General features: G+C 32.7%; 4 protein-coding genes and 1 long non-coding RNA gene across 14 annotated transcripts in view; 3 read left to right on the top strand and 2 right to left on the bottom strand.

Moving 5' to 3' along the window:
* The window catches only part of LOC143430097 (uncharacterized), a 64,641-nt gene extending 48,880 nt beyond the window's left edge, over window positions 1-15,761 (bottom strand). The window contains exon 1 of the long non-coding RNA XR_013102602.1: window positions 15,719-15,761. This is a non-coding gene — a long non-coding RNA (uncharacterized LOC143430097). The remainder of the gene's footprint in view (window positions 1-15,718) is intronic.
* Usp7 (Ubiquitin-specific protease 7) lies at window positions 501-12,387 on the top strand. Of its 2 annotated transcripts, none has more exons than XM_076906047.1 (18): window positions 501-743; window positions 1,615-1,713; window positions 1,880-2,152; window positions 2,294-2,412; window positions 2,618-2,752; window positions 2,972-3,166; window positions 3,613-3,784; window positions 3,886-4,078; window positions 4,202-4,355; window positions 4,616-4,810; window positions 7,695-7,916; window positions 8,217-8,511; window positions 8,622-8,841; window positions 8,923-9,090; window positions 9,514-10,018; window positions 10,086-10,157; window positions 10,229-10,322; window positions 10,667-12,387. In XM_076906047.1, exons 1-18 carry the CDS (start codon window positions 650-652, stop codon window positions 10,768-10,770), a joined length of 3,309 nt encoding a protein of 1,102 aa, XP_076762162.1. In that variant the 5' UTR covers window positions 501-649; the 3' UTR covers window positions 10,771-12,387. The 2 variants fall into 2 exon arrangements, with proteins under 2 accessions (XP_076762162.1, XP_076762161.1); XM_076906046.1 differs by having other exon boundaries at window positions 10,223-10,322.
* Shmt (serine hydroxymethyl transferase) lies at window positions 15,285-18,208 on the top strand. Its single transcript, XM_076906066.1, has 7 exons — window positions 15,285-15,295; window positions 15,835-16,026; window positions 16,352-16,545; window positions 16,621-16,832; window positions 17,037-17,361; window positions 17,435-17,934; window positions 18,026-18,208. Exons 2-7 carry the CDS (start codon window positions 15,853-15,855, stop codon window positions 18,190-18,192), a joined length of 1,572 nt encoding a protein of 523 aa, XP_076762181.1. The 5' UTR covers window positions 15,285-15,295; window positions 15,835-15,852; the 3' UTR covers window positions 18,193-18,208.
* Window positions 18,209-19,818: 1,610 nt separating this feature from the next.
* LOC143430251 (Golgi to ER traffic protein 4 homolog) lies at window positions 19,819-22,325 on the bottom strand. Its single transcript, XM_076906333.1, has 6 exons — window positions 22,166-22,325; window positions 22,001-22,079; window positions 21,545-21,779; window positions 21,329-21,467; window positions 21,117-21,257; window positions 19,819-21,044 (listed from the first exon to the last, which is right to left on the bottom strand). The coding sequence occupies exons 1-6, from the start codon at window positions 22,276-22,278 to the stop codon at window positions 20,795-20,797; spliced, it is 957 nt and encodes a 318-aa protein (XP_076762448.1). The 5' UTR covers window positions 22,279-22,325; the 3' UTR covers window positions 19,819-20,794.
* Window positions 22,326-23,284: 959 nt separating this feature from the next.
* On the top strand, window positions 23,285-26,251 carry LOC143430092 (uncharacterized). 9 transcript variants are annotated; one of them, XM_076906076.1, is made up of 8 exons: window positions 23,285-23,454; window positions 23,577-23,710; window positions 24,000-24,040; window positions 24,356-24,740; window positions 24,848-25,235; window positions 25,478-25,600; window positions 25,751-25,883; window positions 25,979-26,251. In XM_076906076.1, exons 2-8 carry the CDS (start codon window positions 23,600-23,602, stop codon window positions 26,025-26,027), a joined length of 1,230 nt encoding a protein of 409 aa, XP_076762191.1. In that variant the 5' UTR covers window positions 23,285-23,454; window positions 23,577-23,599; the 3' UTR covers window positions 26,028-26,251. The 9 variants fall into 9 exon arrangements, with proteins under 9 accessions (XP_076762191.1, XP_076762186.1, XP_076762190.1 ...); XM_076906071.1 differs by having other exon boundaries at window positions 24,000-24,242; XM_076906075.1 differs by having other exon boundaries at window positions 23,285-23,481; window positions 23,576-23,710.
* Window positions 26,252-26,614: the final 363 nt, after the last annotated feature.

Below are 26,614 nucleotides of genomic sequence, written 5' to 3'. Positions count from 1 at the left end.
AAAAAATCGGTTGCTGCACGGGGGATAGTTGGCAGAGGTTGAAGATACTAAGAGCGAAACGTAGTCGAGCCGAGGTTCGCAATAAGTACGTAGGTCTGACGATTAGTAGCGCGCCGGTCCCGCGGTACGGAAACCGTTTCTCGGATCGGCCAAGAAAGAGCGAAGGGGTAGAGAGTGAAAAGTGTAAGCGAGACAGGTGGTACAAGAGCAAGAGAAAGGATAGTTGTGTCGACGACGATAGGAGGGAGGACGTAAGAACAACGAAGATATCTAAACATAAGGGTGGAATATATGCTGTGGGCGTCCCCCGAAAAAGCGGGGGCACTTGATAGCCGCAGAAATTGGGCTCATCGCAAGCAAATATCAGTCGTCGTCGTGTGGTAAAACGACGTCGCTCTCTAGTCGTGGTAGTGACGCGAGCTCAGTTGCGATTGGAGACGAGCAATCACAGCAGCGGAATTTTCGTGAGCAAAAATCAACCATTCCCAAGGAGAATAATCAATTAATCGAGAGACAACAATCAATTTTATTCTCTCGAAACTCGTTCGTGGTTACACCGATTAAATTAACTTCAGAAGTAACCTCGACGGCGGAAGCCGCCTCCGAGGTTCCCGGCGCAATCAAGACGACCATCAATATCGGCATTGCGATGAACCACGTTAACGATCAGGAGAATCTAAAACAGCTTAACCTGGCACCGGTTCAGGTCAATGAAGTCGAAGAAATGGATACACAAGAAGGAGGTATATACTTTGCTTTTGTTTGTTTTGCCGCATTTAAATTTTTTTCCATTTTCAAATTACTTTTATGTTTTGCTTTTCGCTTTGAAGGTTATGGTTAATATTTCGAATTCTGAACATCGATACGGACACTTTATTGCCAGTTTTTTACGTACACATATGTCTACGTATTTTCATTTCCAAATGATCTTTCACAGAATTTGAAATTACTAAATTCCAATTCGGATTACCATTCAATTAATGAAACTAAATGTATTTACGGAATTTCTCTAATTCAAAACTCGTTATACCGTGTGTTGCATTTTAAATAATTTTCAATTTAACGTTACTTAATTAGTCTATAGTACAGTCATGTGAATACACACACACACACACACACACACATATTTACTTGACAAAGAAACAAGATTTTAAGTGTATGTTAAACAAATTATTATCTTTTAACTCTATAGTCTTTGTGAGTATTAATAGAAATATTTTGAACTGTTAAGTAAATTGGTAGCGATCATTCGCATATTATTTTGAACAATTTATAATTGTACAGTTACGATTAGACATGATTATATACAAATGTAGTTCTTCATTTGATGAAAACATTCATTTGTCATTTTATTATATCGCAATGATTGAAATCTGACTGATATGAATTACTTTATGGATATTATTGTAAATTAATTCCTTAAGAGCATTATTAGATAGCACGCAACTTGTGATGCGTAAAAGTACAAAATATAAAAATGTAAAAAGTTTGTGCATTATCTAGAAAATAATATATAATTTATTTAAATGTGTAATTTTATTTGTTCTGTTTTATTTGAAAATTTGTGAGAGCATCTTAAAAGATTACTATACTTTGGAAATTGTAATCTTGTAGAAACACCGAATGACGGTGGAGGAGATGGTAATGATACTAGTCCCATGAACGGAGAATCAGAGTTAACCTGTATAGTTCAAGATCAAGAAATGGAGGAAGGTAAGAAATAAATATTGCTCTGACATTGCTATGTATATAATATTCTTAAAGATTTAAATTATTCGATACTAGGTAGTTTGTGATCAAGTGATTTTTTGTAATTCATCAAAATATTAAATTACCCATTAGTTGTTAATCTTAATACTATCTATTCGTTTTTAATTAGATGAAGCACGATCAGAAGCAACATTTCGCTATACAGTGGAGAATCTTTCCAAAATGAAAGATACTCAGTTGTCACCTCCGTGTTACGTTCGTAATTTGCCATGGAAAATAATGGTAATGCCAAGATCAAGTCAGACGCAAGATAGAGCTCCGCAAAGATCACTTGGTTTTTTCCTGCAATGTAATGGAGAAAGTGAATCATCTTGGAGCTGTTATGCAGTTGCAGATCTTCGATTACTTTCTTGTAAGGAAGGACAGGAACCATTTAGTAGAAGTTAGTACATTCTTCTATATGAATGCATACTCACATTTTATTTTCAGGATATTATTTTCTTTTACTTAAATTTTAGTTTAATAATTATTACCTTCAATATTAACCTATAAATACTACTATAATTTTTAATACTTATTTTAGAGATACAACATCTCTTCTATAGTAAAGAAAATGATTGGGGATTTAGTCATTTTATGACATGGCAGGATGTCCTGGATCCTGATAAAGGTTTTATTAAAGATGATTCTATTACACTTGAGGTTAGTGCCATTGTTATCTATTAGATTAAAACCTGTTAGATCAATGGAACAATTTTCACGTTTAATTTCAAATGAAAAATTGGGAAAATATTAAATGTAGTTTTGCTTTTTGTATAACTTAGTCCTTAGAAGGTATAAGAATATATATATGTTTTATAAATAATTTTAATATACTTTGATAATACTTGTAAATAATTTAAAATAGGTTCACGTGATGGCTGATGCTCCGCATGGTGTCAGTTGGGATAGTAAAAAACACACAGGATTTGTAGGTTTAAAAAACCAAGGTGCTACATGCTATATGAATTCTTTACTTCAAACTTTATATTTTACCAATCAGGTGGGTCAATAAATTTGTTCTCCTTGTTCTATTCTAAGTTTGTTATCTGTGTTGTACTGTGTTGTACACAACATATGAATTAACAAAGGAGTGTATAGATGTTCAGATCTAGTTGTTTAGTCAGAGAAATAAAATAAGATATATTTAGAGGATCTTCTGAATTTAATTGTGATCCTGAATTGTGATTATTATAATTCTAAAGGAAATCTTTGTTTTCAGTTACGTAAAGCAGTCTATAAAATGCCAACGGAAAGTGATGATTCAAGTAAGAGTGTTGCTTTGGCTTTACAAAGGGTTTTTCATGAGTTGCAATTCTCTGATAAGCCTGTAGGTACAAAAAAATTAACCAAAAGTTTTGGATGGGAAACATTGGACTCTTTCATGCAGCATGATGTACAAGAATTTTTACGCGTGGTAATAATATTATACGATTTACTATCATAAATATTTTTAATAATAGTAGAAATAACAACAACATACCAACAACAACAATAGTGGTAATGATGATGATAATGACGATGATAATGACGATGATGATGATGATGATGATGATGATGATGATGATGATGATGACGATGATGATGATGATGATGATGATGATGATGATGATGATGATGATGATGATGATGATAATAATGATAATAATAATAATAATAATGATGATGATGATAATAATAATAATAATAATAATAATAATAATAATAATAATAATAATAATAATAATAATAATAATAATAATAATAATAATAAACAACAATAGTTTTGATCTGATTGTAGAGTAGTATTTTTGTCCATATGTACAAAAATTATTTATCACAACTGATAGTGATTTCTTACTTTGGCTAATACAATCATTTTAGCTTTTAGATAAGTTGGAAAGTAAGATGAAAGGAACGTGTGTTGAGGGTACAGTGCCAAAATTATTTGAAGGAAAAATGGTTTCGTTTATCAAGTGTAAAAATATTGATTACAAATCGACTAGAGTTGAAACCTTTTATGATATTCAATTAAATATAAAAGGCAAGAAAAATAGTGAGTACAGAAGGAAATGCTGCTTCTTACCGAAAATTAAAGTTTCGTGTTTTTCATCATATTCGAATATTTATATTATATGAAAATTAATTCTGATTTAGTTTACGAGTCTTTTAATGATTATGTGAGTACCGAAAGTCTGGATGGCGATAATAAATACGATGCAGGTGAAAATGGATTGCAAGAAGCAGAAAAAGGTGTTATCTTTTCATCATTTCCACCAGTATTGCATTTACACTTGATGCGATTTCAGTATGACCCGATCACAGATTGCTCTGTAAAATTTAATGATAGGTAAGGAAGTAACGTAAATGATTATTTACCTTGATATGTGTGTTGTCTTTTTTTTTTTTTTTTTTTTTTTTAAATATATACGTATATACATGTACATATACATATAAATTACATTTTATGAAGGTTCGAATTCTATGAAAAAATAAGTCTTGGAAAATATTTACAAAATAAAGAGGCAACAAGTGCGGATTATACATTGCACGCAGTCCTAGTGCACAGTGGAGATAATCATGGTGGACATTATGTTGTTTTTATCAATCCAGCCGGTGATGGAAAAGTACGTGAACTTTTGTTTTATTAATAATTCATAATTAGAAAAGCATGTGTACTCTCCATATGTGATTAGAATAATGTATAAATTTTTATTTAAAAGATATTTTTAAATAACACGAGATATTCTTCAAGTGTTTTGATTTATGTAAACAAATGATTATATGATTGCTAAAAATGTAACTCAATTCCATTCTTAAATAATTTTAAGTTATTATTCTTAGCATGCAAATGTAATTGATTATTTGTATTCGATCTTTGGAATAGTGGTGCAAGTTCGATGATGATGTCGTCTCAAGGTGTACGAAACAAGAAGCTATTGAACACAATTATGGTGGTCAAGATGAGGATATGTCTATAGCTGTGAAACATTGTACGAACGCGTATATGTTGGTGTACATAAGGGACTCTGAGTTGGAAAACGTCTTGCAAGAAGTCAAGGAAGAGGATATACCTCAAGAGGTCAGAAACGTCCTACACAGAGAGCTTTCCCAGGAGTTGAGCGACCTTGAACGTGACAAAGACGCGACTGACTCAATCAAAGACTCACACACAGAGACTACGACTCTTCGTCCGTGCACGCAAAATCCTCGAAATCCAAATCTCTATATTCATGATTTTTAAACTGGTGAAAAGAATTGTAAATTGGTTGAATTTTTTTCTGATAACCTATTTCTTAAATACGTATGTTTTGAGCTAATTGGCTCATAGCATGTTAAATCATCAAATTCATAACGCATTGCATCAAGTTAAATACAAGGACGAAATGAGTTCACTGACAGGTATAGAAACGTATTCGAATAGACTCAATATTTTGGATATGTAAATTAATCAGAAAATAATATCTATAAATTAAATTTAATAAATTAATATTTTTTTTAGCACCTATACATATATATATATATATATATATATATATATATATATATATATATATATATATATATATATATATATATATATATATATATATATATATATATATATATATACACACATATATGTATATATATATGTGTATATATTCAAATATTTGTTATAAAATTTCTCTTAATATTTTTTAATAACTAGAAATTTATAGCGTTATCAGCTACAGGCTGTTGTATCACCAAATGTTGATGACATTGTACACATTGTGTCCATTTTCAGGTACGACATGTATGTAATATGTCAGACTTGATCATTTTTAAAAAGTGTTACGCGCGCATTACGTTGCTGATATTTGTTACATACATAAAGGAAAACAAGAAAAACCGTTATTTCACTACATCGCGTTAAATTGATATCTAGATACAGAGATACATTTGATTATTTTGTATTTCATTCTAATATGGTTGATCGATGTAAAGTGTTGCATTACAGTGTTCTGAAATGTATATTCAGTGGATTTTTACTAATTGCTGTTATATGGAGATTTATTTTATTCGAATGAAAGTATTTTTTATCTTTTTAATACAGAGGATTTTTTGTATGGACGATCGAGTCGTGTAAAAATGAAATTTTTGTTGATCCTTTTATAATTTATTTTTTTCGTTATTTAAAAAAATTTTATATTGAATATGTATATATATATTTAATATATATAATATATATATCTAATATATATATATATATACATATATATATATATATGTGTGTGTTTTTTTTTTAATCGTGACTTGAAGGTTACTATACAGCTATAACTAATGTACGCGTTCCACTTCAGGTCCTAGAACAATGGAAAAAACAAATAAAAACAAAAAAAAAAGAAAGAAAGAAACAAAAAAAAAACAACAACAAAACAAACAAAACTGCAATCGGGTTGGCATAAAATCTGATTATTAGGCTATTATCATGACGAGCCTTAGAATCGTTTTGAAATGTTTATTGTAATAAATATTGTACCATATTATATCTAAAAAAAAAAGAAAAAAAAAATAATTGTATTGTAGTATTCTAAAGCTTTGGGTAACAAATGCACAGACATATCGCAGAATAGGTTGAAATATGTGAATAATTATAAGGGGAAAAAAAAAGAAAAAAAAAAGTGAAAAAAAATACAGGCAGGAAAGACTTATTAGTTGATAGAGTGGGACAATTATTCAAAATCTGATTTGAACCGATGAGTTACAACTCGTGAAATAGATAAAGCTGTGGGATAAAAGAGAAAACGAGCAATAGGTAGGATTTAATAATGTCGGCTTCTTCCTTAACACGTCTTCTACGATGTATTTGTTATTTAACGAAGATCGTTTAATGAGTGAGGTGAAATGTGATTTATATTATGAAATCTATGATTTTCGTGGATTAATACTTTGAATGAACGTTAATAATAAAATTAGAATACTAAACCTTGTATTGAGGTCTAAATCAATTAATCGAGTCGTTAATTCATTAAATTTTGTCAATGTTAATAGTCAGTATGACCACCAGATGCTATCTATTTATTTGTTGTTACATATTAATAAATAGAAAAAATTCAATGCCTCATGAACAAAGTGAATATTTCATAATAGCTATAAAGTACCTGCATATATATATATGTATATATTACGCTATCTTAAACGTAGAATGAATGAAAGAAAACAAAATATGGAATAAAATGTCGAATGCTAGAGAATTTAAAAAATTAAGAGTTACAGTAGCTAATTGTTCTTTTGTCTTTTTTCATATATATATATATATTATTTTTTTTCTTCTCTTTACTTTTTATTTATTCAAAATGAAGCTATATATTGTCACTCAAAACGACCGCATAGCAATTGAAAAAATGTGAAGCATCTCCACACTACTATGGTTATACATTACATTATTACTATTATTTAGCATAAATGATGATCACATGTTTCCAGAAATGATGTGATAGTTTTTAATTTGCAAACAATAACAATCATTACCATATTATATACGATAGAATTAAGTGAGTTGAAATTATTTGAAATATATGGTTGTTAAAAATTATTTGAACAAGAATTTTCAAATTTAAGGAGATGATACCATCTCATAAGATGGAAACAGTAATTTCTACATTCGTACGTATAAATTTCTGAACAGTTTAGATATTGGAGATTTTCAAAATTTTGTTACCCAATGAAATCATCATTGACAGCTGAATAATTTTCATTGTGTAATTGTTTGACTTAGTAGTCTGTACTGCGGCAGATGAACAAAATTAAAATTATATAAAAAGGGGAAGGAAGATTCATTCTTTTGATGTTTCGAATACTATTTGTTCTCGAATCTCAAAAGCATGATAAAGTAGTACACTGCTTTTCTAAAAGTATAAATTTTAGAAGACAGATGAGGAAAAATGACCAATGAGACGAATTTAGTACATATATGGATAATTTTAATTTTGTTGGTCTAGCTGGTGGAGAGGCTGCAAGAGGAGAAGAGGCTGGAACAAATACGAAGAAAGGAAAGAACAGAAGCATACTTGTATATAACCGTGAACGTCCTTCTCGAGGATAATTTTGACGGTCACCAAGGGAATGACTTGTATGATCCAGAGCATGCTTTGTATCGTGTATTTCGCGTACGTAAGCAATGTACCTTGCACGAGTTTCTCGAATTGCTGAGTGATAGCTTGGTAAGTGTTGACAAATTTTTCATGCTATTACTCTCATCCAGTAACATTACATTCAAATATTATATCAGTATCGATTGTTTATTTTGTCGATATTTTAATATTTTATTTGATACATTGAAATATCGGTGTGACTTATAATATCGTGCATCCCAATTTGGTTCTATATTATATCACTGTGATCATCTACGAACACGGTAGGTGATTGAAAACAGAGTACTTAAGAACGAAAAAATTAGTTTGTTAGTCTTCGAGTATAAAATCAATTTAAAGAAAGATAATAATTGTTTGTTTTTCCTACAGAAATATCCAATAGAACAAATTCGTTTATGGCCACTGAATGTACGTTCGAATCAGACTTGTAGACCGATGCCGATCGAATTGGAGAATGATCTACAAAAATCGATTTATCAATGCGCGGAAAATCCGAATGTTTGGAATGTGTTTGTTGAGCTTGTCCCTCCAGACTCTGATTTAACAGCATTGCCACCTTTCGATAAAGATACCGATGTTCTACTATTTTTCAAATTGTACGATCCTAAGAATAAGAAGATTCATTATTGTGGACACCATTACATGCCGGTCACAGCTAAAGTTCGTAAGTTTCACTCCAACGATTCGAAAGGATACATACAAGTATAATAATAAATATTTTGCAGCAATATTTAAGTTAAAGTAATTGTTGCGTGTATATGTGTTTATGTACAGAGGAGTTAATACCAATTTTAAATGAAAGAGCCGGATTTCCATCCGATACGGAATTAGCACTTTATGAGGAAATCAAACCGAACCTGGTGGAGAAGATAGATAATTTAACGGAACCGCTCGAGAAGGTCCTTGAAGAATTGATGGATGGTGATATTATCGTTTTTCAAAAAGAAGGTGATAATCAAATGTACGAGCTTCCAACGTGTAGAGAATATTTCAAGTAAGTTGTTTTGTTTGTCAAATATTCTGCAAAGATATTTATGCAAAGAACGTTCTATAAAAATGTTTAATATATTTCTAGGGATTTATTTCATAGAGTGGAAGTAACATTTTGCGATAAAACCTTTCCTAATGATCCTGGCTTTACAATGGAACTCTCCTTGAGAATGACATACGATCAAATGGCAAGAGCTGTGGCACAGAGACTTGGTACAGATCCTTACCTTCTGCAATTCTTTAAATGTCAAACGTAAGAACACGTATTCCTAGCATAAGAACTGTTATTCCTCTAATTACTGAAAATGTGATAGCATCATTTATGTAAAAATTTCACTGAATGGAAACGTCATTTTTACTTCCAATATCAAGGCAATTCTATCAACATCTATAAAACAATTTAATCTTAGTTTTCAAAGATTTCAAGGGCAATTTTATGAACTGACAGTTTAAAGAATCTCTCTTGGTGTTCCTAGAGTGAATGTGATAAAAACTACCGTATCATTGCAATTTTTTACACGTGCAACAATTTCAAAAAGTTTCCTACGATATGAAAAACAATTGTTTGTTGCCTGAAATAAGCATCGTAATCGTATTTTTAATAATTAGGGAAATAGTAACGTGCGTGCAGGTAAATCATATCATTTACCACATTTATAATTTATTACATTTACAGTTATAAAGATTCACCTGGACATCCTTTGAAATGTACGTTTGAAGGTTCGCTTAAAGATTTGGTTTCTTATTGTAAACCGAAAGCAAAAAAGTTATATTATCAACAGCTCAGTATCAGAGTAAACGAGCTTGAGAACAAAAAGCAGTTTAAATGTATATGGGTTGGTCCGTCTCTTAAAGAAGAGAAGGAAATTATTCTTTATCCCAATAAGAACGGAACAGTGGCAACGTTGCTCGAAGAAGCTAAAAAGCAAGTTGAATTATCAGAAAACGGCTCCGGGAAGTTAAGGATATTAGAAATTAATTCTAGTAAACTTTCACCGGGTCCGAGAGAAGATGTACCTTTAGACAACTTGAATACATCCGGCACGAAGTTGTACAGGATAGAAGAAATTCCAAACGATGAGTTAAATTTGGCAGAGGATGAAATGCTGGTTCCTGTTGCACACTTCCACAAAGATATATTTTCAACGTTTGGTATTCCCTTTTTCTTTAAAATCAAACACGTGAGTATAATTTTAAAAAAACACTTTAAATAGTACAGGTATATTTTTGTTATTCGTATCTTTGTAGGGTGAGCCTTTCCCAAAAATGAAAGAAAGACTTTTGAAAAAACTAGGAGTGCAAGAAAAAGAGTTTGAAAAGGTAGGCATCCGAATCTAATTTTATTTGATATTTTATGTGTGAGAATTCATAAAAAAACTTTGAAGTTTAAGTTCGCGGTGGTGACATTGGGTAAACCACATTTTATTATGGACACACCAGACTACTGTATGGATCTTGCAGATTTCCGTATTCTTCCTAACCAGAGTAAGTGTAATACAAAGAGAAAAGTAAAACGTATAGCCACGCATTCATGTGTATATATATATATTCATTAATTCATTAATTCATTTATTCATTTATTCATTTATTCATTTATTCATTTATTCATTTATTCATTTATCCATTTATCCATTTATCCATTTATCCATTTATCCATTTATCCATTTATCCATTTATCCATTTATTCATTTATTCATTTATTCATCTATTACCAGTTTGAAAAAAGATATTAAAATAGGTGGAGTAACAAATAAAATAATTTTATAATGAAAATTATAAATTGATATAAACGAAGAACAGATTTGTAGTTTGACTACTTTTAAACGCAGGCACGTCACCTCTTAGGCCTTGGCTTGGCTTAGAACATGTCAACAAAGCGCCAAAGCGCTCTCGTATCAACTACCTCGAAAAGGCCATTAAAATTTACAACTAAATTTTCATCACAGACGAAGAAAGAATAAAAATTAGGCAGCCACTCGTAATAATTTATACGACTCTATAGTAAGAAAAGCGACGTCTGACACACGATTGTTGGAAATGCGTTTATGTATTCGGTTGTTCAGCCAGATAGATCGCGGTTTTAATATTATGATCACGTTAATGAAAGGTAAATCTACGCTTTGTATACGACGGATTAAGAGACTGTAATGAACCATACAATGAAATTTTATGCATCATGGAAGTTCTCCCTTTCAAAACGACAGGGATTTTACGTAATGGCTGGATCTATGGTATTACGTTGATTCTGCATAGACTCTCAACAACGGATTCTGTTTGCAAAATCGATTATTGTATTTGTAAATATTTTGCTGCACGATGGTGGTAATTATCTTTCTTTTTTCTCTTTTTTTTTCAATGCAATATTCAAACACTTGCCACGGGTAAGAATTTATTTAGACGAATATTTTACTATTAAGAAAAAGAGATAAGAGATTGTAGAGAACAAAGGAAAGCTCAGATATCGAGAAACAGAGGTATTTGTAGACATTTATAGTATATTGATTTTATAGAACTCACGAGTTTTGATTATTTGATCCTGCCACGTAAAATCTTTGTAATTGAATTATAACGAGACCCAAAGAAACACTGTTGTTCTATATGATACAATACTTGACGCCCATTAATAGAAAAGAACTGTCTGCATACAGAATCCACTTTTATATTATATTCAGGATGTTTGAAACGCAGATTGACAGATACCTTGTAATTTAACATTCTGCATTGTAAGGTACATTTTTTTGCGAAAAACGTTAACATTTTCTTTATAATATTGTTTCTAATAACACACGCATCTGTTAATACATAATATAAAAATGTAGTAGCTATCGATCCTTTGATTGAATGGAAATATAATCAAAGAGTACGATATTGTTATATACATATAAATGACACATTGTCCGCTAGAAAATTTCTCAGTTGCCTTCCAAACAGTCTGGAACATTTTATGTTTGCTAGTATATTCTTTTTCTTTGTGTGCGTGTGCGCGCGCGCGCGCGCGCGTGTGTGTGTTTTATGCGTATTTTCATACGTATGTATAGTTTATTGAGATTTATGAAATTTTGCAAACACGTAACAGTAGAGTAACGTTAAAAAGGCAGTTTCAATTAAATGAATAGAAATATGAGAATGCTCGAATATAATAAATTTGTTAACTCATCGTGCATCGATCACACGACTATACATTGAACATGTTACGAGGTAAATATTGTTCAAGAGAGGGGTTCGTTTCACGATTTCATAATTGTCGTTAGAGTAAAGCTTTTTTTTGTTCTATTAAACATTACTCGGCAGTTCTGTTCTTTTATTTTTTATTGCACTGCACACACTTTGCGCGTGAAAACTTGCCACGATATTACAAGGTCTCCTTTATTTATGAATCATGTTTTATTTGACAATTACTTCTGCCTTAACTGTGATTAAAGTCTTTCCTTGAAACGTATAAATTTCACAGCACTGCAATATATCTAAGGGTGTTTAATTTATTTAATAAATACATTTATTTCATAAAAGACTAGTTTGTTACAATGAATAAAGAAGGGAAAGAAAGTGATGAGGAGTTGGAATTGTTTTAAAGTTGAAAACAAAAACTCTGAAACACGTCGAATGAATGATTTTAAATCAGAATAATTAGCTGTTAGTCTGTTCGAATAATAAATTGTTGCAATTCAATTGGAACAATCGAATATCTGAATCTATATCTGAATTGGATATAATTTGTCTCGGTATTTTAAGTGCATACATAATTAATAAACTCGTCAAATGTAGCTCTCGTAACGAATACGAATTTATTTCACGATATCGCATTTTTTCGTTTTTTTAAAGCGCATTCGACATCGGCGAATGATTGCTATAAATCGATAATACGTAAGAGATCTATGCGATGCGTAGTAATACTTAAGAAGACTGGACATACTAGTTATGAAGATTACAATATTTTGTAAACTTAAACGTGATTGTACAGCTAGATTGATTACCTACAGCCGTAATTTTAATCGTAAACGTGCTTCAAGTCTAGTATTTTCGTTTTCAAAAGTAATTTTAGTATGATCTAATGTTATCGTGACAGTTTTTTTTTTGGGTCATTTCACATTCTTTTTCGAATTTTCGTAATGCTGCTCAAATAATATTTAAAAAGAAAAGACAACAGTTTTTAAGAAGAAATACTTACCGTTTCCTTTAAGTATTTCTTCTTTAAAAAAAGTTGCCAAAAGAATTGAAATTAGTTTGTCAATGCTTTTCGACTAATTATAAACTGTTTCAAGTAACAATCTTAATAAAGACATTCAAAGGCAAGATACTTGGATAAATCGGTAATTTTTATACGAATTATATCCTCTAATTAAATGGTACATTTTGAAAGAAACATCATAAATATTCATTGGAAAAAACAATGAAAGTTTTTTTTTTTTAATTACTACGTTCGTTAGCGACTACTGACAGTGACAATGATTTGGATATTGGAGGTACAACTATGAATAGTATTTGAGATGATGTTATATAATGGTAACTAACTACATATGTATTTTTTGCACGAAGGCATATGAAAATTATATTAGGGAAGGATTATTTACGTTACTGTATATTATAATAAAAATAGGGAAAGAAAGAAAAGTATGAAAATATCGACGTTACATTTATAATAAATGATACGCGTAAGGATGCACTACTAATATATAAAAGTATAATGCTAATTAATTACGACAGGTGTAGCGTAATTTTTTTCTAAGAAAATAGAAAAAAAACGCAAAATATACAATTATATATATATATATATATATATATATATATATATATATATATATATATATATATATATATATATATTCAATAAAACAAAGGAGGTATACAATAAATTACAATAAATTAGTTTTATTGTAATTTCTTGTATATTTACCGCTTTAGAGGTAAGAGAGAGAAAGATATATAAGAACGCTATAAAAAAGAGTGAGACAGATGTTGCCGACCCTTCTGTCGAACCCCTGGCGCCATCTCTGTAAAAAGTGCTCAAACTGGTCGCTCAGCGTTATCGACAGCGAAGTGAACTACTGAGAACTACTAGCGCCATCTCTGCGGAAAGTACTGAAACTAATGCCCGAAGCAGTTTCACCGCTTCATAAAGAGATGGCGCCAGTAGATATTCGGTTGTGGCGGTTCGTCGAATGTGGGAGAGCTTGTATAACAAGGAAACCACGTGTATTTCGCGAGAACTACTTTTATTTGTTTTTACGTTACGTCTACACACCCCTGAGGCTCCAAACGGAATAGGCCGCTGCTTTTTATATTTTTTCTTACATCGTTCTTAGACTAAGTTCTACCAACTATCTTATTCTAGAGTTACTAGCTAAGGACTAGATTTTTTCTTATTTTAATACTATGCTATCTTAAAAACTATCCTTAAGTTATTCTACTCTAGTTTACTTATTCTAACTTAGTCTAGATGTCACCCTATGTGACTTCCGTCTGCTGGTTGCCACACGGTAGTTCACTTCGCTGACGATAATTGTCTGCGACCACTTTTCACAGAGATGGCGCCACGGGTTCTAGAGTATGGTCACCATCATCTGTCTCACTCTCTCTCTTATAGCATCCTTCTCTCTCTTACCTTCAAAGCGGGAAATGTACAAGAAATTGCAACAAAATTAATGAGATATGCAATAAAAGGAGAATACAATAAGATTACTAGGTTATAAAATAAATTATAACCTAGGGGCGTCACCGTGATACGCTGCTGCTTTTTGAAGTGTTATGTGATTTGCTGTATTTTCTGGGTAAGTGTAAGCAAGAGGCTTTTTTTAGGAAAAACTGTGCGAGAACCTAAGGAAGGATAAATCAATGCTGACATGTTCGCTGGCTTCGGTCACGAAGGTACGCTTTTAGATAAAAAGATTCATTGGAGTGGTAGTTTATAAAAGGAAATCATCTGTCCAGCTTCCATGCAGCACTGTCCTCTTCCACACGACGACGGCCAGTCTATGCGTATACGCATATTATAACCTTTGTAACCTATGACTGACTTTATTATTCTTTTTATTATTTGATTGACGATATTGTATTGAAACACATTTATTATATCTAAAGGTAGGTTCGTGCGTCGATACCGTGCAGATTTCAATATCTGTAATATTTTCGGCTACAATATACATTATATATATATATATATATATATATATATATATATATATATATATATATATATATATATATATATATATATATATATATATATACACATATATGTTGTAGATATTAATCGATATAGTTTTCTATTGAAGGTATGGAAGGAATGGAAAAGGAAAGATAATGAATAATGTTGGAAATATTTCGAAAGAAATAAGAGAAACATCGATCGAAAAGAATCTAGCTATGTTGGTTGGTAAGAAATGCGATATAATCACTCTCTAGTATATAAACTAGTAACTAAAGAAAATCCGTTGGGTCGGAGCTACTTTCAAAGCAGTGTAAGTCGTAAAATAGAAAATAGTAAACGTATAGTAAACCGCGTTGTGACAAACAAAGTGGAATCTTTCCTTCTTGTTATAAGAGAACTATAAAGTGTAATCGACTCATCGGATATACATATATGTCGAACACAATTTGTCCGAAATTGATGAAAGATTAGGGAATAGAAAGTCTATATAGATTTATACATAGATCTTGGTGGAAAGTTTGATTGCTAGCGCAACTAACAGCTGTTTCATACATTATACACTGTAAATGTTTCGTACAACAATTGTGATCGATTAATATTGTTCTTAAAAGGAACAATTTGTATAAGAAAAAAATTTCTACCCGGCAAATAAATTAACGGTTAAAGAAAGAAAGTTTTCCAACAATTTCAGAAAGATCAGAAAGAAATTATCGAATGAATAATATTAAGTGACTGTGTGTGTGTGTGTGTGTGTGTGTGTGTGTGTGTGTGTGTGTATTAAACGAATGTATAAGAAATAAAAAATATTTGAAATCATCTTCGTGTATATTTCATGTATTTTTGATATAGTTCAAGAAGCGATTTGTTATGATTGCGAATTGGTCGAATTTAAATCGGCGTGGTATTCAATTGGTTGGGAACCTGATGTGCGTTCGTATGCGCCGTATAAAAGATAGCGATTTCAAAGAACGTGTACCAGACGAGGTTCGGGATTCAAATCGTAACGTACATTTCTCAACCATCTGTTGCACGCCTGAGCTCGTGAGTACATTCTATATTTATTACTAAAAATAAATAATTTCTTCTCTTGGCTAAATATTAATCTTTGCATGTACGATGTAACATATAAAGCGTATGCGTTTATCTTCACTTAAGAAAAAGAGGTGATATTTTTCATAATAGCATGCACACAGGGTTATCTGATGCACTATGAACTTCAAGAGATTGTATATATACATATACACATATACATAATAAGTAGATATGAAATACCTCCTACAAAGTTGGGAAGTAAACAAATTTACTCTTATAAATTCTTGTAATTGTGCGGTCTCTAAAATTTAATTGGTCTTGTGTTTGTTTTTAGAATATGGTTGGAATAATTTATAAGAATATCTGGGAAACAGATCCAGAACTTTTTGAATTGATGAAGAAAGAAAAGAAAAGGCAAGAGTGTAGTCTTGAAATGATTGCCAGTGAGAATTTCACGTCGTTAAGTGTACTGCAGTGTTTGGGTTCTTGTCTTCATAATAAATACAGCGAAGGACTTCCCGGGCAAAGGTAGAATATTTTTCGATTCACAGCATTATTGTAATCGGATAAATTAGATTTGAAACATTCTATTTACATGTTTAGATATTACGGCGGAAACGAATATATCGACGAGATTGAACAGCTGGCACAAAAACGTGCTTTAGAGGCATTTAATTTAAATCAGGATGAATGGGGTTGTAATGTGCAGGCATATTCAGGAAGTCCAGCTAATTTTGCTGTCTACACAGCTTTAGCCGAGCCACACGGACGTATAATGGGTTTAGATCTTCCTGACGGAGGACATCTCACGCATGGTACGTTCTATTAGTGATACGGCAGATATCTATGTTGTGTAACAATGTTTTTATTTAAATGTCAGGTTTTCTGTATTGTATTTTTAGCGATATACGGATAGAAAAGATAGACTTATGGCTTTATTCAAGTAATGGGAATCATTGTTATGTACACGAGCACATATTGCACGGAAGATGCGTTAAAAGTGTGGCATTTTGTTTTAGGTTTCTTCACTGAAAAGAAGAAAATTTCGGCAACATCGATATTTTTTGAATCAATGCCTTACAAGGTTGACCCAGAAACTGGCCTGATCGATTACGATAACCTAGCTGCACAAGCAAGATTATTTAAGCCGAAAATTATTATAGCAGGTGTGTCTTGTTATAGTAGGTGTTTAGATTATAAGCGGTTCAGAGAAATAGCCGATGAAAATGGTGCCTATCTATTCAGCGATATGGCTCATGTATCAGGGTTGGTCGCAGCTGGATTAATCCCTAGCCCATTTGAATACAGCGATGTTGTTTCCACTACAACTCATAAGACACTAAGGTATATTAAATTATAATACTAATTTCCAAATCCAACTCTTACTGCTATTGTCGCGATATCGCATAATCTTCAGGGGGCCTCGAGCTGGTGTGATCTTCTTTCGTAAAGGTGTTAGAAGCGTCGGGAAGGATGGTCAGAAGATTATCTACGATCTAGAAGATAAAATAAATCAGGCTGTATTCCCAGGATTACAGGGTGGCCCTCACAATCATGCGATTGCAGGCATTGCTACGACAATGAAACAAGTTAAATCGCCAGAATTTATTCAGTATCAAAAACAAATTATAGCGAATGCGAAGAGGCTGTGTTCGGGACTTCAAGAGCGCGGCTATAAAATCAGCACGGGCGGCACTGACGTCCATATGTTACTTGTAAATTTACAATCAACGGGTATAACAGGAGCTAAAGCGGAGAAAATTTTGGAGAGCATCTCCATAGCGTGTAATAAAAACACGGTGCCCGGCGATAAAAGTGCTCTGAATTGCAGTGGTATCAGATTGGGTACACCCGCGTTGACTACTCGTGGTTTAATTGAACAAGATATGGATAAAGTTGTTGACTTTATACATAGAGGTATTTCTTTTCCTGTTTCTAAATAGACCTGTTTAAGCTAATGAAATTAAACTTTATTAATTATTACATTTATATTCCGAATTTCGTATAGGATTGTTACTTTCCAAGGAAGTATCCAGTATTTCTGGTCCTAAACTTGTTAACTACAAAAGGGTATTAAGTACAGATGACAGTATAAGAGCAAAGGTTGCAGCGCTAAAAGAAGAAGTCGAAACGTTCTCTAGGCAATTTAGCATTCCTGGCTTTAAGGAATACTGATTATATAAATTTCTAAATGGTTTTCAAAATGATATCGTCGAGAATATATCATGTTTCTTTCACGATTCATTTATTTACTCAAAAAATTTATTTACTCATAAAAAACATATATGTATCTATAGAGATTATACGCAGTAGTAGTCGCAGAGTAATAGATTTTTCGCGTAATCGAGAAGCAGCGTGCACAACGATACGCGTGCAGATCTACTGACCGAAACGATGTGTGGCTATTTAATGAAGCCGTTGATTGAACTTGCCTTTTCAAGAATAAATCTTGTAAAATGACGACATTAAAATTTCAGTTCATCCATCAATATATGTCTCTTGAAACAGTCGAACATTGTCCTGAGAAATTTGTTCATGCTATAGCAATCGAAGAAGGTACTTGGGCGATTCTACTTAGCTGACCTGTCATCCATTATATTTCTGTGTAAAATATGCAATTTTCACAGATACAAATTATTTTGTATCTGAATGTTTATTGTTGTGGGTACATTAAGAAATTAAAGCGTTAGAGAATAAGTTACAACACTACATTCCTTGTACAGTAGCTAATAAATTAAATTTCATATCCTTTTCCGAATTTGAATAAATTTGTACATTTGTTCTTGCAACTAGATAGAAACGTACTTCAAAGTGAAAATAATATTTCATAGATGTATAATAAATTTTTTATCTGCAGAATTTACTTTGTTTATATAAGTCACTATTAACACACAAATATATAAAACAATTATTACACAAGTTTACACATAATCCAAGTTTAACAATCTGCATGGAAGAAATATTTAATCATTTCAATCACTATTATTTGTTGTTTATCATCGCTGAATAAATTAATGAAGAATAATTTCTTGCGCAACTAAACTGTTTAATATCTTAATTTTATGATTTTGCAGTCGATAACTGAGATTTTTAATAATAATAATTTTTCTTAACTTTATAATTAATATGTAATATCATATACATGACATTATTACCCAATAGAAATCGATCAAGTTAGGAACATAATCCTCTAATTGAATTCAACATGATTGGTTCCACTAATTGGTATAGATATGGTAATAGAGATACGAACGGACAATGCACTTCATCGACGTGTCCACGTGTATAATAAATCTACGATGCAAAAAATTTTAAATTACAATTATAAATAATTTGAATTTCTATTTGGTTTTCCTATTAAATATTGCATTACTACCGTAATATTTATGCCTGAGAGAAAGAGAGAAAGAGAGAAAGAGAGAGAGAGAGAGAGAGAGAGAGAGAGAGAGAGAGAGAGAGAGAGTATTACAATATATATTACATTTTTCATTGTTTTGTGATGATAAATTTTGAAATTATTATATAATACCTGTATAATGTTGTAAAATTCTACGATTTTTTATAATAATAACACATATAAAACTATATCAATGCATTATACAGAAAAACAATTATTACGCATTGACCGTGCAATGCATTACATGAAAACTCTATTTTAATAACAAAATTTAATTTATTTCTCCTTAAGGATGGAATTTTATATGTGTGTATATAACAAATTTAAACATTGTATATTTGTACAATATTTTGCTGTGTTCATCATAAATTACAGAAAAATAAGTTGTTATACCTACGATAAAAGTTCCATAATAATATACATGTTTTTCTATGCATATACTTATTTTAAACCTATATCCTCGATTATGTTTTTTCCTATATCTTTTAATTTAATACACAGCAATTACTTACATTATTCTTATCTTAGGTAATGAGAACTGCTTTGTTACAGAATAATGGCCGTTATTTTTTCGCAACGGAATAGATGTATTCTCTTCCGCCAAGACTTCCAAACAATATCAGTTTATATTAGTACAGTTTTATAAATAAATATTTTGCTTACTACTATGACAATTTACTTACGTAACGATTCGCTTCATTACTATTTACTATTTCAGCAACAAATAATATCATTAAGCACTCCTTTCTTGCCGCTATAAGTGAATATGTCACGTTTATTTGTCACACGATTAAGTTGATATAAAATAAATCTTGGTTTCGGCAGATACACACTCAAGTACAAGTTTGTTTTTTATAGATACACGTTATGATATACGAATTAATATTATTAGTAGAAGGATTTTGTTCATAATTCCAGTTTGTTTTTAACACTTGACGATAGTATTTAGACAGGATTCTATTGCGTACAGTTTAAAAGTTTCGACCAACTTTGAACATATCAAATAATACTTTGAATACAGTATCGGAACAGTATTGTATCTAAATAATGGAAATAAGGATTTTTAAATAAATGTATCTTTTCTGTGCATTATTTGAGAATTGATTCTGCAATTTACAACTTTGAAAAATTTCTCTAGGTACGCGTCCCATATATTTTCAATTGAAATAAGTTCATTTGTACAAGTTGTTTAAGAAAACTAATTTCAGTAGAATATTTGGAGGTCTGACAGGTCAGCGCAATGTGTTCATTGAAAATACGTGGGACGCTAATTTTGCATGCGTATGTGTAGTATACGCGCACGCGTATCTGTGTATACGTATAAGTTCATTATTTACTTTCATCACATTGTTCAGTGACGTGTAACTTTGTAACTTTCAATTAGTCAAGATCTTGTACTGTTTGCGACGTTGAAGCTGTATTTCTCTGTTCATCATCCGAACCTTCGTCCTCAAGACCGTTGAAAAATGATTGTAAAAGTGTGCCGAATAATCCTTGATTACGAGGCCGCGGGGACGGGACGTTAAAAAATAATTGCCCTATTTTATCCAAGTACTGTCGATAACACGGATCTCTGTTTAAAGATATTTGATACTGTTCACAAAGCACTGTGAACGCGGCGAGTTTACCACTAAAACATATTAATTGATATTAATTCATTTGTAGAGCTAATCGAAGAAAGATTTATATTCGCAACACTGACCTGTCGATTGTTTTTAATAAAAAGAATAAAAAATTCAGTAAGGGAAGCAGATACGGTGGGCCGCATTTAATTTTTGGATGTTGCGAAGTGTAAGAATTGAAAACTTCTTGCGCGGCTGCTTTATTTTGTAAACAGAGGTACCTGAAGGGAAAATAGAATAGCTAATTCTTTTAGCGATTACTTACTTCTACGATGGATGGATTTATACTTACTGAAAAACTGCTTGGGCTATAAAAAGATCTATCTCGTTTGTATAGCCGCGTTGTTGATGCAACTCGACAAGCATCGCGGCACAGCCGGAACCGTCTTTACTGTATATGAAATGTTGCCTCGCCATCGCGTAATTCTTTTCTACAGGCCGATATGATCCGTTGTAATAACGTTTATTTTTACGTTTAACTGTGTTTACTTTTTAGAGTAAAATTTACCTTTCCAAAATACTTTGGCTATCTTCTGATGCAATTCCGGATGACCTGTCTTGTATTCTGTACCTCTTATACTCCATCTTAGCGCCGATTGTAAAAATACATCTCCGTCTGGCGACAAATGGCTCATTTTTTTAAATAACTTTGTAATTTCATTAAAATATTTTTGACAAGGTTCCGTTCCTGATTGCGTTAAAACGTTTACGTATAAAATTCCCAAGTCAGTTCCACTCGCGTGCTATAAGCGGTAACATTATTTGCTATTTAAATATCGAAGAATATTGGAATACATAGTTTCGAATAAAATTTAATTATAGATTGTTCGAGAAAGAAATTGATGGTGAATCACGTTGTTTAAAAATGCGTACCGCGACATTATCGTGGGATAATGTATTTGTAAGTAACGTTTACTGCAAAAATTGCTGCGAAAGGACGAACGACACAAGTTCAATTACATACCCGTTCGCGTTCTAATAAAAGAGAAGAACCATTGTAGAGTAATTCCAAAAGGTCCGAATACATTTTCTGGCCAAGAAGTCTGGAAAGAGAGGTTAAGCAATCATATTGAGAATTGTACAACAATTATTCTCTGACAATGTTAAATAATAGAGGTTGTTGGCCCACCTGAAATACAAAGTTCTGTACATTTGATGAGCTTCATAATAATTTTCCGCTTGTAAAGATGCTTCTAATTTAGTTAAAACTCGGCGAATAGCGCGATTGTTCCGCGAGGCCATGTTTACGCTCTTTGGAATATATTTTTTTCTGGTCCCGTATAATTGGTAGCACTGTGCTGTTGCGAGCAATTTAAATTTGAATTTGAATTTTCCTCGGAGCCGAAATTATATGATACTTGGGTAGCTAGGTAAAATATAAATTACGTGTACCTCTAACGTGTTGTTGCGATACGAATCATTTAATTATGATACATCACTCGGTACGACTGGTAAATACATATTACGAATTGCGCGCGCCCGCGAATACGGAATAGGTTAATTAATTACCACACGCACGCACACATACTCAATCAATCGTCGCTAAATCTATAGATGCGCGTTACTCCACCTGTGACGCCATCTCTTCGAAGAGTTACGAAACTACATTCTACGTTGTCGTTTATCTTCGATTTATCTTGGATATCAGAGCAAAAGTTCAACCAGTTTCAACTCTAATCGCAGAGATGTCGCTAAGCGAGCGATAAAATCAAATTTCACAACTACTGTAAACTGTAAGTGAAATAAATATTACGATTGCAATAAATTGTTTGTACAATAGGTTTAGCAGAAAGAAAGCAAGTTTCGTCTAGTAAACAGGTTTCAAGCAGCGACGACGACGACGACGACGACGACGATGAGGTGTAAATAAATATAACAGAATGGCTACTTTGTGGGCTTACTTTACTTTGTTTCTCTAGATGCTATAGACGTTCAGTTATTTATTAAAGGAGAAATAAATATAGAAATGATATTATATATCGGAGATTATTGGGCAAGGTAGGAACGTCGGTGGTTGGGAGTGGGATATAAATACAAATGTAAATGTAAATAGTAAATAGTAAATAGTAAAGAGTATAAAGAGTAAAGAGTATAAAGAGTAAAGAGTAAAGAGTAAAAAGTAATATTGATAAATGCGCAAAGTGGCGTCGCGTAAGCGACGAGGGTGAGATAGGTAGGTGGTCGTGTAGGTATAGGTCGTGTAGATAGGTGCGTGCGTGCGTATCCATATAGGTGGATAGGCTAAAAATCGTGGAGGCAACGCGCCTCTGGTGGGCATCGATGGAAGCAAAGGTTGCGGAAATAATTATCGCGATTTATGTTATTTGCAAATGCGAAGAGAATCATTAATGAGGGTATGTCGAGTAGCGGCGATTAGGGTGATAAACGGGTCCTCTAGTGTTCCCGGTTAGACTTTGAGTGAGTGAAAGTCGTGCTCGGTGACGGTGACGGTGACGGGGTGAGTGTCCAAAACGTTCATTCCCCCCCGCTTTAAAAGGGGGGCGGTGGCTCGCATCAGTGTTTTTTTATCGTTTCTTTAGACGTCTTCATCCCGAAAATAACAATGGCCGGAGGATTCGAATATGCATGGATTTTTAAAATGCCAACCTTGCTACCCTGGCAACCTACACACATTTTCCCGACCCTTTTTTATTACATGTGTCAATTAGCATCGGTACGGCTACTGTGCATCTTAATTTTTTTTTTCCAACATACATACATACATACATACATACATACATACATACATACATACATACATACATACATATATACTATATTTATATAGTATATTTCCGATATTCTATTAACGAAAAATAAATCATGTTGTACGCTTCTATGGAAATTTAATGAAATTTAGATACTTTTCTTTCTTTTTCACTTTTTGTCAAATTCTTCGCTTTTACGAACCTGCTTTTCTTTCTATTAAGATCAGAAGAAACAGTTCAACTTTATTTGTACAGAATGGACTTGGCCGAAACTATGAAAAATATTGTTGCCAAAGGTATGCAAACCGAAATGGGACCACCGGGTGGAGGATCCGGTTACCCTGCCACTCCGAGTAGTGCTGGTTACGTTACTGAAAAGATGTACATGTTATTACAAGCTTATCTTCAAAATAAAGGTTGGAATCCAAGCATCGAACTGCTTCAGTGTTTTTCCGAATTCAAGGATGCATCCATGATCCCAAGCGCTGCTTATTTGCAGTAAGAATACTGGCTATTAATTCTTAAGTCTTATAGAAGACATTTATACTAAATAGTTTGGTTCTTTTAATATTCTAACATACATATATTTCTCTTTTATAATGTACAACTAGGATGATGGCGTCGAGAATAGCTTTGGATTCTCAGGGAAGGCTGGTTCTTAGAGAGAATGGAAAGATAATATTGCCCTACGAACATTTTGCAAACGCCGTCATGTTAAAGCACATGAATGGTCCGCACGGTCTACATTTAGGCTTAGAGGGGACAGTTAGAGCTGTCATGGAATCGTACACCATCGGGCGAGAATGTTTCGGTATGGAGAAAGAGTTTATAATAGAAGTGGTACAAAACTGTCCGAATCCTGCTTGCCGTTATTACAAGAACCAACTCGAGTTAACCCAAAAGATGGGACACATGGCGCCGACTTATATCCAAGATAATGAAACAACCGCTTCTCTTTTACGTACTAGTTTCCCTCATAACACAGATTTTCAGCCAGTAAGCATTCGAGTTTAATCGTTTGCTTGTATTGTGTACATGTTGATGAAATTTCATCTACGCGTTTATAAATGTAAAAGGTATACGCGTGTGTTTCTACATTCTAGACGTTAAACAGCGGTAATCCCGCTACTCATATGGGAGGAGGATCGACGGCAGATTTGACAGAAATTAGAGGTGCTGGTAATCAAATGAATCTTCAACGTCCTCCAAGCCGTCCATCATTAAATATTCCGCATCGACCTGTGACGCAAGAGAAAAAAGTGCCCACTGGGAAGCAACATTACGAATCTCTAGTACCTAATATCGCGATCTCTGATCATAAATTAACCGATTTCTTGAGGACGAACCTGGATAATCTGGACAGCCTCAGTGGACTTGGTTTAGGAAACCTGCAAGGAATAGGAAATGCAAACAAGGATTTGTTAGCTTTACATAATGGAGCTTGGCCGACGGAAAATGAGAAAGGTTCACGGGCATCGTCAAATTCCGAAGGTAAAAAGTAAAAGATTGCAAGAGGTGATAGACAGATATAAACACGTGAATTACGTTTATTTTAATCGTGATTGATAGATACGATGGCATCAAGTATATTATTATTTGTACAAGTGTTACTGTCTTTTTACACTAGAAGGACTAGTACAAGGGTACACGTTCCTTGGTTGTTATCTATTCAGGCGTAACGTATTCCATATTATGTATATGGAAAAAATATAAAAACTTTTATTATTTTGTAGGTGGACAAGAAAAAATAGTAAGGGCTTTCGCAGAAGTTATGAAGAATATGGCAAGAATGAAAGCCTGTGTGCGTCCCGCGATGTGCAAGCCATACGGAAAACAATCGGAAGCTTTGCAAAAAAGTAATCAATTATATTTTAAACGACGCGTGATGTTATGAAATATTAAATACTGCATTCCTATGATTACAATCCATAGATATAATGCGTTGTCAAATCGTTCCATCGGTCGAAGGAGAAATTTATATGTGTTGTTTGTTAATTTCGATGCAGCATTGGTGGACACGATACAGCTTGTACAGTCGCTAAGAAGTTTCCTGCCACCCCCGCATATTCCTGTTTCAAGCTGGAAAAATGAAGATAAACATCGATTAGATCATACGGGTACTACGTATCTTCCATCATTGTAAGTATCTCTAATCGTTTACATATATTTTTAAGTGATATGCCCTCGTTACATGACTAGAGATATCAAATAAAGAGTTTATAATTTTTACGCAGAAAGACTGGAGGTTTAGAAGAATTATGCGAACAACGCAAGCTAGACTAAACAGAAATCTGTCTTCGCTTTTTAAGCGGCAGACTAGGTTTTGTCTTTGCGCTCTATGATGTTCTAGTCATGTGGTGTTTATGGGTTAGATGGGTGTTTTTGTATTTAAACAACCCGAAGGATTGCTCAAATGTTGTTGGCGCGTGCGTTTAGGACTTCAAAAAAAAAAAAAAAAAAAAAAAAAAAGAAAAAAAAGGACAAAAAAGTACTAAGAGACAAAACGAGTCATGCGTGGACTGTGATAAACATGGGTAGTGGAAAATGAAAAGAAATGAAAATTTATATATAGCCAATCGAGAAACAAACTCACACCGTTATTTCAATTATTTGTTAACGATTAGCATTGTTTCGTTGCTATAAGTTGCATCTTCGAACTTTTAGAATCTGCCTATGGGGCTTACTTTTAGCAACGGATGGCAATTTATTATCTGCCTCGTAGTGAATATAATTTACGCATTATAGATACGTGTGCTAAGGCATTTACAATTTATCGTTGTGCATTGATTTAAAATAAACTCACCACTTGTGTTCGAATGATTAACAATTACTTGTTTTACATTTAACTATAAAAATATTCATATTGTTAC

Source organism: Xylocopa sonorina, chromosome 13, assembly GCF_050948175.1.
Source record: "Xylocopa sonorina isolate GNS202 chromosome 13, iyXylSono1_principal, whole genome shotgun sequence".
NCBI classification, from domain to species: Eukaryota; Metazoa; Arthropoda; class Insecta; order Hymenoptera; family Apidae; genus Xylocopa; species Xylocopa sonorina.
The sequence above is the reverse complement of the archived record's forward strand: the minus strand, read 5'-3'. Positions and strand labels throughout refer to the sequence as shown.

What these genes read in the sequence shown, in the direction of transcription:
- LOC143430092 (XM_076906072.1), top strand. Translation starts at nt 24,001, where the DNA reads ATGGACTTGGCCGAAACTATGAAAAATATTGTTGCCAAAGGTATGCAA. An exon ending in CCAAGCGCTGCTTATTTGCA is followed by an intron (nt 24,243 to 24,355) that starts GTAAGAATACTG and finishes ATGTACAACTAG; the next exon opens with GATGATGGCGTCGAGAATAG. An exon ending in ATAACACAGATTTTCAGCCA is followed by an intron (nt 24,741 to 24,847) that starts GTAAGCATTCGA and finishes TCTACATTCTAG; the next exon opens with ACGTTAAACAGCGGTAATCC.
- Shmt (XM_076906066.1), top strand. Translation starts at nt 15,853, where the DNA reads ATGATTGCGAATTGGTCGAATTTAAATCGGCGTGGTATTCAATTGGTT. An exon ending in ACAACTCATAAGACACTAAG is followed by an intron (nt 17,362 to 17,434) that starts GTATATTAAATT and finishes CATAATCTTCAG; the next exon opens with GGGGCCTCGAGCTGGTGTGA. An exon ending in TGTTGACTTTATACATAGAG is followed by an intron (nt 17,935 to 18,025) that starts GTATTTCTTTTC and finishes AATTTCGTATAG; the next exon opens with GATTGTTACTTTCCAAGGAA.
- LOC143430251 (XM_076906333.1), bottom strand. Translation starts at nt 22,278, where the DNA reads ATGGCCTCGCGGAACAATCGCGCTATTCGCCGAGTTTTAACTAAATTA. An exon ending in TTTTATTAGAACGCGAACGG is followed by an intron (nt 21,780 to 22,000) that starts GTATGTAATTGA and finishes TACCGCTTATAG; the next exon opens with CACGCGAGTGGAACTGACTT. An exon ending in AGCCAAAGTATTTTGGAAAG is followed by an intron (nt 21,468 to 21,544) that starts GTAAATTTTACT and finishes ATCGGCCTGTAG; the next exon opens with AAAAGAATTACGCGATGGCG.
- Usp7 (XM_076906046.1), top strand. Translation starts at nt 650, where the DNA reads ATGAACCACGTTAACGATCAGGAGAATCTAAAACAGCTTAACCTGGCA. An exon ending in ACAGGAACCATTTAGTAGAA is followed by an intron (nt 2,153 to 2,293) that starts GTTAGTACATTC and finishes TACTTATTTTAG; the next exon opens with AGATACAACATCTCTTCTAT. An exon ending in ACGTGTAGAGAATATTTCAA is followed by an intron (nt 8,842 to 8,922) that starts GTAAGTTGTTTT and finishes ATATATTTCTAG; the next exon opens with GGATTTATTTCATAGAGTGG.